The 13,673-nt window shown below is 38.7% G+C and overlaps 1 protein-coding gene across 4 annotated transcripts in view; it reads right to left on the reverse strand.

Moving 5' to 3' along the window:
- RPS6KC1 (ribosomal protein S6 kinase C1) overlaps positions 1-13,673 on the reverse strand; it is an 88,856-nt gene that overhangs the window by 15,174 nt on the left and 60,009 nt on the right. For 3 of the 4 annotated variants that reach the window (XM_040551448.1, XM_040551452.1, XM_040551451.1), the window contains 4 exons: positions 12,791-12,838; positions 11,067-11,199; positions 1,415-2,992; positions 1,054-1,143 (listed from right to left, as the gene is read on the reverse strand). In XM_040551448.1, coding sequence (XP_040407382.1) covers positions 1,054-1,143; positions 1,415-2,992; positions 11,067-11,199; positions 12,791-12,838 — 1,849 coding nt within the window. The remainder of the gene's footprint in view (positions 1-1,053; positions 1,144-1,414; positions 2,993-11,066; positions 11,200-12,790; positions 12,839-13,673) is intronic. The other variant, XM_040551450.1, reaches the window with a different exon arrangement.

Genomic DNA, 13,673 nt, shown 5'->3' on the forward strand with positions numbered 1-13,673 from the left:
GAGGCTGGAATACAATTTTTTGTTGAGATCCTGCCACCTGTATTCACAGAAAGCAGTTCCTTACTGTATTTCAGTCAGGGGGAACCAAGTCACAGAATAAACACCTGATGCCAAACTAAGTTCAGAACTTTTGTCTTTTATTGTTGATAACTCTTATCTTCAGCTTTTTTTTTTTCAAGCATATTCGCAGACTTTGAGCTTGAGAACTACCTGCATGCCAACTTGCAAAGCCGAATCAGACCGTGCACTCAGCAGAAAGAGTACATTGGCATTTCAAATTTAGAATCAAAAAGACAAACTAAAAATCTGAATAGCCTCCCTGTAGTTATTTCAACTCTAAAAGTAGTTTCTTTAACCCAGCTATGAAACTTTTAAAATACGAAGTTACAAGTAAAATATCCGATTTTTGGCTGTCACAACCATCAGATGACTATAATATCAGAAAATAAATTGGAAAGAGGAAAAAAGGGAGGTCTCAGTTTCAAGTGCCATCCTCACTATAAAAACCCAAGAGATATTGATTTTATCACCCTCATGATTGATGAAAACAGTTCTAAGAAAAGAGCTCTCTAAACTATTTCAAAGCCCTCTGCAGCTCATCAAAAATGTCAGAGGCATCTCTGAGCCTATTAGGGTTGTATATTTCAAACTGCTATGTGTTTTTCTCCCATACTCTTTGCATGAATAAACTTTTGTATTTTTAAAGTTCATAGTGTTGCCTTTTCAGTCCACCCTTTTCCTTATTTGCTCTTTTCAGTTATCAGGATGTACTCACACATAACAAACAACTGAAAGAAAACAGAACATTCCTTAAATGTGCTTAAACAAGTCATTCAATGCAATTACACTTTACAGAAATGCTCTAGCAAACAACAACACAGTTAGCAATAAAGCAGTTACAAACCCTCTTGGCTTTTTAAGACATTCGGTAAAAAGAAAAGAAATTCTAGCAGATATTGCATGATCTTGAGCTCTGTGTTATAGAGGCTCCGTGAGAAAACGAAAGCTGCTTATCTACTTTCCAAGTGAAACATTGTAGGTGATTGCTCTAACCTGGGGCACAGTACATTCTCTCTATGGCATCGTTGTCACAGGAATCTTCAACCTCCCTCCACCTGCTAAAATACGTTAGCTGAATGTGTCCTAAAAACAAAACGACAGGAGAAATCAAAACATTTTTCCCTTCCATTTTCTGCAGAAGTGAACTGTAATTACTCCTTTTGTAGCTAAAAACAGTATCATTAAGAATAATGGCATCATTAAGTACTAGAAGCTATTACTGGGGGTGAATTTGCTGCACTGATAATGAAGCTCTAGACAGGAAATGAAGATACTAATTACAAGATAAAACGCCTACTCAGTTAATTGGAAGCAACAGCGAATAAAAAGAAATGCATTTGCAAAAGTTCCTGACCTCTATCATTCAATAAGATGTTGTTTGGGTTCAAATCGCGGCACACAATTCCTTCTCTATGTAAAGCATCAAGGGCTACAACCATTTCAGCCGCCCATCTTTGAATGCAGTCCTCTGGGATGTAAAACCTGGAGGTTATCGCTAATCTTTCGTCGAGGTCCTGAAAAATTTGATGTATTTCCTTCTCCCCTGCTACTGCTATTTCGTCTTCCCCCTTTGGTGCTGTCTTTTCGCTTTCAGCTGCTGGTAACAAAGCCAGGTTTGCTTCCTCTTTCCCAAAGTCTTCAGTTTGATCAGAAAACAGCAACACTGCTTCATTTCTTATCGTATCTCCATCCGAGCTAACATCTTGAGCACCTGAGAGCAGGTTGGAAACAAACAAACTTTCTTCTTTGCTTGCCACTTTTAAGGAGCAGGCTCCAGGCCCTTGCAATAGAGCCCCATCTTCTGAACTACCTACCTCTTGGTCAGAAGTACAGAGGGTCCCAAGAGCTCCTTGCGTGACACCGCTTTGTCCATTCACTTCCCTGTGGGAAGGATCACCCAGTTCTGGTGCCACATGATCTGGCTCTTGATCAAATGCTTTGCATTGCTCTGTGGAATTATTCAATTGTAAGACATCAGGCGTTTCTAATAATTTTACTTCCAAGATGTCCATATCGGTTTTTGTAAACTTTGCTGGCCTTGACACTGCCGCCTCCTCTGTTTCATCAGACATGCCAGGTAAGTTTATTAGAAGATCAGGCCTTCCTTCATCAACACTACTTACATCATCAGAAGCAGCATCCTTAAAGGAGATAACTGGCACAGAGTCGTTTGAACCCCTGCTTATGGTGTCATGAGCTTTCACAGTCATTTTGCTCTCCAGAGCATCCAAGCTTCTGTCATGACCTGAGACAGGAAACAATGGCTTCAAAGGTTCTGATTTCAGGTTATACAATTTTTCTCCAAAATCAAGCCCCAGAAGCTCACTAGCGCTATCTTTGCTGTCTATTCTGAAGAGTTCCATGGGGCTGTTCTTCGATTTAGTTAGCGAGTCCAATATCCTAGTAGGACTGGGTATTTCTGATTCAGCATCGTCAATGAAAAGCTTTAGTTCCTGAGATGGAATCTGAGAGCTGAAGCTATCACTGCCAACAACAGTGCATTTCTGCGAGGAACTTCTCTCTTTGGTATTCAGACCTTCATTCTCCAGTTTAACCACAGGTTCCTCATTTAAAGAGCCAGAATCAATTTTTTCTTGCCCATATTCGTTGCATAACGTTAAATAACTAGTAGTGCACTCTTCTTCTGAGCTGGATGCTGAGTCCATCCACTTGGAACTCTCCTGGCCATCTTCCTGGTTGCTGCTGTCGTCCTGAGAGCTCGGCGTTAGGCTGCTCTTCAGCGGGATCACCTTCAGCATGTGCTCCCCATAGCTTTCTCTGGAATCAGTGCTGCTACCGATTTCTTTAGGACTAGGCGTTGGCCGCTCCAGGTGAATTTTAGTTGAACTGCATGTTTGGGGTTCAGGGATTTCAAAGCTCTCTTCAGGGCTTCTGTTTAAGAACTTACTGACATAAGACCACAGTTTTCCTCCTGCAAGAAAAGAGAAGGGGGAAATCTCTTAATATCACTCAAGACATAATCAGTTTCATTATGATACAGGAAAATAACCCACACTGACAGAATATACCACCCCCTTAAGCCCATAGAGCAAGTTCTATCTGCTGCCTCAGTAGAAAATAATTACAGGGACCACGACTTGCTTTTCAAGCAGATTTGTATTAATACATAAATATTTAAATAGCTGCATCTGAGATTAAGCTTTTTTTTTAAAAAAAAAAAACAAAACTTCAGTAAAGTCTCATTTCAGAGTCTGTCTCAAGTTGCATGGTGGTGACTACTCTCCATCTGCTGTCTCAAAAGAAAGCAACAACTAGGAAAGATCAAATGGTTTAGTGCCCATAACCAGCTCTGCCTGTACTGAATCTCAGTTCCCAGCTCATGAGCAATGTTAGGGAAGACAGACTAAAAACTACTGATCAGTGAGTTTGATAAGGGGAAGAAAATCACCACATATTAGTAGGATATTTTAAGGATCTGTTTCTCTTTGAAAAGAGAAAAAAATATATTTTTTTAAATTACTTTTTAGTTAAATACGGATGATTTTCTTCCTATAACTTCAGGCCTCAAGAAAGGTCTTTATGCATTACGCAATGATTTACGAATATTTTAAGTTACAGTGGCAAACCAGTTCCTTCATATCAAAAATTCTAAAAAAAAAATTACAGTTCCAAAAGTAATCATTAAATATGTAAAAATACAGAATAGGACTCTGTTTCCAATACCACACATTTTTAAGAAAGATTACAGATTACAATACATACGCTGCACAAAACAAATCAAGAAGTTACTGTATCTCTTGCACGAGCCAAAGAATTTGACTTTAAGAAGCTAGAAAGCCACCTTCGATAACTTAAGGAAAAATGCAAAGTCAAGACATTTTAATTTATAAGACTGTACAGAAACGCTGGGAAGTACAGCTCAAACAAAACCTTTGTAGAAGAAAAGAATAAATATCCAGCCCACTGGGCATCTTTTTTTCTTCCTTTTTTTTTTTTCTTTTTCTTTTTTTTTCTTTTTCTTTTTTTTTTTTTTTAACTTCTTTGGGTAAAACAGAGTTTTATATTATGTTTTTTTCCAAAATAGACTCTTTAGTAGTTATTTTTAAGCACTCTCCTTATCAGGCAAAATTCCTCCAAAAAGTACAACAAAAGAAGAAAGTATTTTTCATTGCCTAGAAACAGGTTTTATATATTTCCAGGTATTTCAAAAAATAAGTTATCAAAGGCAGAAAAACCTTGATACTTTAAAAATGCATTTGAATAATACAATGTGGAGTTTTCTTGCTCTCCATCCCCCTGGCTAAGACAAGACTTGTTTTTGAAATGAAAAAAAAAATCTCACTGAAAGTAGGCATATTAAAAATATCAAGAGGGAACTCTAACAGCTTGAGTCCAGTGGTAAAGATGACAGTTTAAGATCTATTGGTTCACCCACTTTCTGCCTGCAAGCTACAAACGGACCTCGTGGGTCAAGATAACCCTTGCCACCTTCCAGAAGAAGGCAAGAAAGGATGCCAGGAAGATGAACAGGAACAAACTGAAGCGGTGCTCCCAGAGAAGTGATCAGGGCTGCTGTACTGCATACACACTTCAGCTACTTACCTGAAGACACCTACAAACGTGCCATGCCACAGGAGCAAGGCACGGCTCAGGGGAAGCTCTCTGCAGAGCCCTCGGCTGCTGCCAGTGCCGCAAGCAGGCAGCCTCCTGGGGCACCGACGCACTCACAGCTTGCTCGGCCGCCCTGCATCGGTGAGAGCCAAGGGCCCTGGTCCTGATGAGCAGGACCTTGCTGCTGTGAGAGGCAGGGCATCCGTGCAGACTCGTACTCACACCACTTGCCTTCAACACGAGACGTTACACGGCTGGTCAGCAGGGCAGGGGCAGAGGCAGGGCGCTGCCGTGCCTTCTGAACCCTGCAGCCTCTGAGTTACTGTTCTTAAATTCGTTTGGTAAAAATGTAAGTTGTTCATCCCATAGTCAGCAATTCTTTTTCTAAGCTTATGTTTTCACCTGTATCCACGCTTTTGCTAAGGAATGGCAGGAAACAAAATACCACAAAGGAGAAAAAAGAGAAAGACACAGAAAACACGTTTTTATATACGTGTGAAAGACTTTCTCTTTTCCACACTTCCATCCATCATAAAAGAAGCAACACAACAGTTTAATTTTACCCCAAGATTCTGATGGAATAGTATTTTTATGACAATTAATTTTCTTTAAAATTTCAATTAAATTATTTTGAGAAAACAATGCTTGCAAAATGACTTTGCCCAGTTTATTAATTAGGCAAGGAATAACTCAGGGTCTTTTCACACTGAACAATAAAATCTCATTTGACAACCACCCCCCTGCTGCATTTAATATGGCACATTACATCTCCCCATCCCACCTGCATTATACTTACTAGTACAAGCAAATACTAAACATTTCCACCTTCGTATTACTAGTATTTATTATCACAGCACCGCTTCACAAATTTCTTCTGAAAACACAAATCTCAGCTTTCAAAGGGTGCTCCCAGAACATGACCCACGAAGATCCATGTTACATTTCTGCAGCATTGTTCAGTGCCTGGCACAACAGCATCTCAACTTCCAAGCATGGCTTTAAATGCTAATATTACCATGGTATTTCTTCCTCAGTAGTAAGGAAATTATTTTTAATGGAGGCCTGGGTTGGGCTTAGACCCAAGGATCCAGAAAGCTCAGTACCTTGTTTCTGCGGTCTACCATCACATTTTTTTCTGTGTCACTACTGGATACCAGGTAGGATTCTGCATGTCACATCTGAAGGGCTCTCACCAACCTAAATGTTTCACACCCTTTATTAAGGTAGGATGGGTCTGAACTGTCTGACGGTATGAAAAGTGTAAGAATTCTCCTCAGCACAACTTTGTTTTTCACCTGTAGACAGGTCAAGCTGCTCTTGGGACAGCTCTGGTTTTCTGCTTCCTTCACCTGACTTCATGCAAGATTTCATGCAGCCTCCTCCAGATCTTGGCCTCTACTCAAAGTCTTAGTGTAGCTTACGAAAGGAATAGATTCAAGAAGGACTAAGGAAGGAAAACAGACACATTGAGATCAGTCCTTCAAAACCCTGCAGAAAACTCAATGGAAAAGTCAAGAGGTTCAGACTGTGTTTTTAAAAATGTTCGATTTCAAATGCTTTCAGCAAACCTAGAATTTACACAAGACAGAAAATATCTCTTTATCCCTACAGGATTCAGAAATTCACAACTGTCTACCTGTGAAAACAGAACTGCAACAATGACTCATTTTCCTATTAGTAAGCCTGTTATTATCTTACCTTTTTAAGAAAGAAGTTGCTCATTAATAGTCACTTGGACTGAGAAATCACAGTGAAAATAACTACTTGCTGCAACTCTAATTTGGAGTTAAATGCAAGTAAATACAAAAAAAAATTGATTATGTCCAAATATGTTTACACACACATTTCAAGACTGGCCTCCTGGTCAAGTGGAGCTACATAAATAAATGCTATTCAATAATTGTGTTTTATAGTGAAAAACAACAATTTTATTCCTTTTTGAAAATGTCCAATTCAGGGTCAAACAAGAGTGATATTCGTATCTGGGTATATAATTATGCCTTTATGAATGACATACTAATAATCTTTCCCCCTCTCCCCATGTGTTGTGTAAGATCAAGAAAACCCATTAGCAAGCCATGCTAATATAGTATCAGGAATCTATAAAAACTAAAATTACAGAAATCAATCTAAACAAGTAAGCTTCGGTCACTGTCAAATAGTCTAACATACTAAACAACCATAAAAGCTATGATTTTAAGCTAAAGTTTATTAGTATTTAGTACAATTTCAGAAGCACAGTATTAACATAATTAATTATTAAAAAAAATTTTCTTTAACCACAAATTGGCTCCGCAACCAGTCTAGCTTACTCCTTCTGGTTTTATTATCACAAAAAAAAAAAAGGCAAAAAATCAAAGCTCCACATTCTTCTTCAGTTATTTCATGTAAAATTACTTATTAGAAGTGCCTTACTTCATCGTATTTCCAATACTCTGGACGTTATACCTGTCCTTCAAGAGGCAGAATCTAAAATATTAATGTTCCAAAAAGAAAAATCAAGAGGACATTTCAAAATAAAGTGGCCAAGTGAGGAAGCTGGATAGGAATTTCGTAAGGTGTTGTTTTTTTTTTAATATTCTTTCAAACACTTCTACTTTTTTGTTGCTAATAATAGGACTTCGAAGGAGGCACATCAAAGAGAAGGAGATACAGAGACTATACTGTACACATCATAAGATAAAAGGAAACCTAACAGATCAGCAAATTCAGTCTCCTAACCATGCTTTTGTTCTAGCTCACATGAAAAAAAAGTCATAACCTGTTGGATGTTTTCTCACTCAGTACTCAGTCACTTACCATTTCAGCTCCACATCCTAAAGACTGACTAAATGGCCATATTCCAAAACAAATCATTGGCTTTTGCTAGCTTGGCCCATGATGTTGCTCTGAAGGACTATATATTCCAATTCCCGCAGAAGTGGAATGCAGCTAAAAATGTGGTAATCACTGTATTAAGGAAAGCCCAAACTAAGTCAAAGCGAACAACCTGGGATTCCAAATCATTGTGATCGGATAAAGAAGGAAAAACAGATTACCAAAAAACATCTGCTTGAATTATTCTCCAAAACCTGGCCAAACTCTCTACATCACTGCATAAAAATTTGTTTATGGCCAGGAGTACCAATCATAAGTTATGCACTTCATGTGAATTAATATTCCTGCTGGAAAAAGAACAGCCTTACGGTTTTCTTAGAATCACTGTCCTTCTTTTCAATAAAGACAACTACTGCTAAACTTCATCATATTAATATACAATGACAACATATAATTATGTTTGCACAGTTTCTAGGCCAAAAGGGAACCAGACATGCAGGAATTATCATGATACAATAATAATATTTCACAGCATCCCAATGGCAGCCACAGAGGGGTTGCAGCATATATAGGAACTGGAAGCTCACCTCAACCTAATCTCTAACATGACAATAGCTACAAACACCAGTTTTATCTATAGGGCTGCTTCCACTGCTGCTGGTGAATCTCTGCTATGAAGTTTGATAGTTTAGGCAAAGCTCCCACTTCACAACGTACTTCAAGCAAAAGCTTTTATTTCAAAGCAGCCTCCTGAAAAAGCCCCTTGCCAAGGACCAGATCACCTTTCCTACCTTTTCTGATCTCCCTCTCTCTCGTCTTTATAGGGAGTACTACCTCCTTTCCTAACAACAAATCTGCAGCTTTGCAAGCCAGAACACTACCACGTTGTTTTCTTTCAATTCCTGCGTGCAGCAAGCCTCTTCAGCATGAAGTTTCTTGAGTGCTCTCCAGATTGATAGGAACTCCAGCTTATTTATGCTTAAAGAGATTTGACAGCTTCTAACAGCCACTTAAACTTTGATGTCCCATGGAAGCCCCCCAGCCTATTTTTGAAGCATCTGTTTCTAAAATTTCTGGAGTTGCTAGTGCCAAGAAGAAGCGAGGCCTTATTAACATCAGATTGGCTCTCTACCACACTAGAATTTGGCAAGTGCTTTCCAACAAAGCTACAAGATAACTTTATGGACTTTCATGCTTCTAAGACACCCTCGAAGCCTCCAACTGCAGCCAGGACAGAAGCCTGTTAGAGGACCCAAGACCTCGCTCACCGATCTCAGCATGTAACTGCAATATGACTTACTGGAAAAAAAAGTTTTCATTTTGAGCAAAAGTTTGGAGTCAAACTTTCAGAATTCCACGCAAAACCCAATGGTTTAGGCTGAAATTAATAATGCGATTAAGATTTACTATAAACAGGAAATAGGCTCTTAGTAAATACACAATATCTGTAACAAAACATTAAAAGACCCTCTGAAAACGAGGCGAAACTCTTTGCAGTTTATAACTTACACCCATAAGCATCCAAGTCAAGAGAACCCATGCATCATGTACCATCAGCAACAGCCCTCACACACATCGAAATCCCTTATGGTCCCTACAGCTCCTCCCCAGCATCCTCCCTGTTTCTTCCCACATTCGCTACCCTCAGCTCCCCTTTCAGCAAGTACTCATATCCCATACGTGCCCCCTCCCCCAGGCTCCACCTCAAAATAACCCACCTCCCTCCCACGTCTCCTGCTTGCATGCATTTGTCCCACAGCTGGGAGAAATGCAACATGAGCTGTGGCTGCCTCCAAGGGTGTGTTTGCTGACTGGCCAGCCAACATGAGAATGCTTCACAGACACCACCTCTGCCACTGGCAGATCAAACAAACGTCACTGGGTTTTGCACAAGGCTCTAAGTTACATAAACCTGATTTACCAGGCTCTTGGTAAATTTAAGATCCTTCCCGACAGAACTCAAAACGTCTGTTACAGCCAGGGTTGGTAAGAGCAGGAGATTAAAGCCAAGCACTTCTCATTGGATTTGTGACCATGTCAAAGATGACTAGAAGAGAGTCATTCCTTCTTAAAGAAAACACCCCATCCATGCCAAATGTTAAGCTGAGGTTTCTGTTCTTAAATGGAAGGGCTCTGACCAGGCAATGTCTCCATTTTTATCACTGTCATCACAATAAAACTATCACTTTCAGGAAACTACCTTTGTTAACCAGTCAAATTAAATTAAGCCTTTCTTAAAATTTCTGTTCTCTCCATCTGACCACTACATCACCACATTTCACTACTACTATACCCAGTTTTCCATCTGTCTTGAGAAGGGACATTCTTCCCAAAGAGAAGAGGAAAACTCCAGGTCTTCAGACATTGCAGAAATATCAGGAACAGTATTTTCTAATTTTTATTGTATCTGTCTCCAATTCTTTGATTATGCTAGCCTTAAGATCTGTTGGTATCAGACAAGGGTCTGGTTTTTGTTTAACTATTACTTCTCAAAACAAACTATACCAGTTTAAGTGGAGATTGCATTTCAGGTGATAGCTTTTAAATTTTTTGCCTGAATTACACACACCTCAAGAAAAGTAGCATTGTACAGAGCTGCACCGTAACCCTTCGAGATCACCATCAGACAGTTCTGTAATGTGAGGCGTTTCTTCATGCCTCACTGCCCATGGCAAAACCATGTCACACATAGCAGAAAAAAATCATTCGTGTTGTATAGGTAAAGTTAACTGGCCTCATGTGACATAAATTGTTCAAGAAAAAGGCAAAATCTAAGTTATTAGGAATAAAAGAAATAATATTCAATGTAATAAAATTATCTTCTCTATCAGTTAGCTTAGTTCCTTCCAATAATCCATTCCGACTGAATTATTAACATTTCCTAAAAAGAGAACTATTAGCAAACCCCAAATTTATATTCTGCACTCACTCTAAATAAATATGGGTAATTACATTTGGGGAATATTTAAATCCAGGTGTTAGAGGAAAAAATCAAGACATAATTATTTTTTGCCACCTGTTCCCTGTTTTAACATTTAACAGGAATTTCATAAATAGTTTGAAGGCACAACTCTGTGGTTCTGCTTTGAACTCCTACGTGATGCCACTAGCTATTTTCTTAAAAACCCAGATCAGAATAACTACGTGATATTAACCAATAGGCAAATGCTCCTTTTTTTTTTTTTAAGCAGAGCTATTAAACTCTTGTGGGAATACTTGTCATTTTAACTATAAGATACTAAACGCTTTACTAGCCAAAGTTCACAAAAGACTTAGCCAAAGACTATTTCTCAGAGATGACTGTAAACACTACAGATATTTGTTGCAGTCGAAGCACTCACTCTCCTGTAGAAAATAAACAGTTGGAAGCTTTCATTATCACTACAATTTAAGTAACCCATCAAGATTCGAGGCTATTTGAAACAGGAATCAAATCCACCACAAAATGAGGGGAAAAAGGAGGAGGGAGGGTGTGGGGTGTCTTACATGACATCTCTTAGGCATAGTAAAAATATTTTAATTAGAGATATAAAAGATTAATTTGACACTGAAATGTACCATTGATTAAAAGCCTAAACCTTTGACTCTTCAGCAATATACTTAAACAAGAGACAAACCTTCTGCATGCTGTAACACGAGAAAGACAGACTCCTCGGAGATGATGTACTTGTGCAGACACACCATGTTGGGCACACAGCGGGGGATGATGGTCGTTCTGCTCCTGCTGTACTCACTACTTTTCCTTAGACCCTGACAGAGAACAAAAAGGTCAGTTGTACCCTCAGTTGCCTTTGGAGCCTGCTGTGCTCTGTGTTTATCAACCAAACTAATCTATCCGAGTTACTCTGGGCTTCAGAGAAACCACTCATCTGCTGCTCTATGCCCCTCGGTCCCCCGAGGCTGTGCTGATGGCATCTGGCGCATTTCCAGAGAACAGAAGATGGCACAAAGCTGCCATTAAAATCAATTACATGGGTCAATGTTTTTATTAGAATCTCTCTCAAACTAAGTCATCAGGATGACACTCAGTTATTTCCCTGTGACCTTTTTTAAAAAATTTATTTTTGTGTGTGACCAAAAGACACTATTAAAAAATTCAATTCAAGTTCTAAAGACAAAAGAATGCCCTAGACTTACAGGTAATCCTCACATTTCCATTGTACTTTAGTAAAGACAGCAACAACAACCACAACAAAAAGGAAAGGAAGGGATTAGTCTCCTTGAGAGGTAATGATTTTTGGGAGGTAGCACGGAGATGAAGTCGCCAGAAGTGAAAAAATTGATGTGGGAGGGAGAAAGGGAGGCGAGAAAGGAAAAAAAAAATTATGTCAATAGTGTGACCTATTACAATATTGATAAACATAAGCAGTTAAATGGGAAATTCAATGTTACCCTATCTGCCAGCAGATAAAGTGAGGTTCCAAGATACAATATTCACAAATAATCCTCTCTGAGGAACAAACAGGTTTTCTGTACCCTACATATACTTAAGACAAATCATTTCAGAGGCCAAATGCACAAAGTTAAGGCAGGGTTGTAAGCCAGACCTGAAGCAAAGTTACAAAATATTAACAAATAATTATAGCTCCGTGTCTGGTACATCGTTTTCTTAGCCCTTCCTCCTATCAGCAGAGTCATTCATTTCAATAGCCCCAATAACAAGACTCAGACTAAACTAATTCTCAGCATCACAGATGCTCCAAGCATGTTGGGATCTTGATCTGAGCATTTTCTGAAAAAAGAAAGAGTAATGTGAAAAAAATTATTACAAACAATTAACGATTCATTAGTTTAATAGTTTAGTAGCATTACAGTCATTTTTCAGAGCCTATTGATGTAAACCATAGAAAAGCAATTTTGGATAAGAACAGTCATCCATTTCATCTGGAATCTCCTTTGGTCGATGTCATATTCTTCAACTAAGGGAAGCCCAGACATGATGAAGATGTGGATGTACTGGGGCTAAGAAGAATTTTTATTTTAACTTTTTTAATCAGCAGCACGTATATGCTCTGAGTCGGCAGGGTTTTAGAGATCTTTTAAGGACCACATTGAAACTGTGATTCTTCACCAAAGCCTGCTGAGGTATTACCCTCAATTACCAGCAGCAACTCAAGTTGAGTAAATCAGCACATATGAGCACTAGAGAAGTTATACAAAGAAAGGAATGGAAAGCAACTGAATACTGAGAAAAAGAATTCCAGTGCCCTTAAGAGGGATCTATGTATTAACATAGTAATATACCACAGAGATAACTCTGCACATTAGATGCGGTGATCTTTGTGTGGTGGTATAAATTAGGAGGCCAGACTGTTAAGAGAAGTAATAAGATTTTACTCACCTTCAGTATAAAAGTCTGCTGTGTTCTCGTGTCCATTACAAGCAAAACCTAAGGAAAAAGCATTCAGAGAAATATTTAAGATTCATGAGTAAGATAACAATATGAGATTCTTAAACTTAATGTTAAATAGTCTTGCAAAGGATGTGATGTAAGTTCTGATTTTTAAAAAAAATTAAAGCCCTGCAGCATACATTTGTTAACCAGTCTTTTTCTTTTAAAGGAAAATTGAGGATATAGATCTCTAGAGAACTACCGGATTGTCACCTGATTCCCAATCAGCTAACTTAAAGAATGAATCCTGAACTGATAAAAGTACTTTATAACCAGAGTCCAAATTACAGAAATGCAACAGCAGCGACAAAATAAAACACAAAAAGTAACCTTCACATAGCATTAGTTTCCTATGTTACTTCATTTAAATCCCGATTTATTTACTTTTTTTCCAACTCACCGTACCTACCTTCCATATTTTTCCCCCATTAGGCTTTCTATCCACCGAAGGTTTGTCTTTCTAGCAGGTTACCAAATGGTTTTTGGTTTTCTTTGCCTTTTTTTTTTTTTTTTTGAGAGAGAGAGAGGAGCTACATACCTTCTTTCCAGGAAGCTAACCTAAAAGCTGACCAGGCACACGCCCAAGCCACATGAAAATGTTTTACGAACTATACACAGCCACTGCTGTCTCATTCCTCAACTGCCCTTTTCGTTTTGCAACATTCATAAGCCACAACAGAAACAGTTGCAAAGAAGTTCCTTTCCTGTCTGTAAACCAGTATTAAGGTAACAGCAAAAACAAGTCTTCATTTAGGGAAAAAAGAGTGGACAGGTTCGCTGCAGAAAGGAAAACACCTACAGCTGCAGAGAACATCTCTGCCAAGAGCGTATT

This window comes from Cygnus olor, chromosome 3, assembly GCF_009769625.2.
Source record: "Cygnus olor isolate bCygOlo1 chromosome 3, bCygOlo1.pri.v2, whole genome shotgun sequence".
Taxonomy (NCBI): Eukaryota; Metazoa; Chordata; class Aves; order Anseriformes; family Anatidae; genus Cygnus; species Cygnus olor.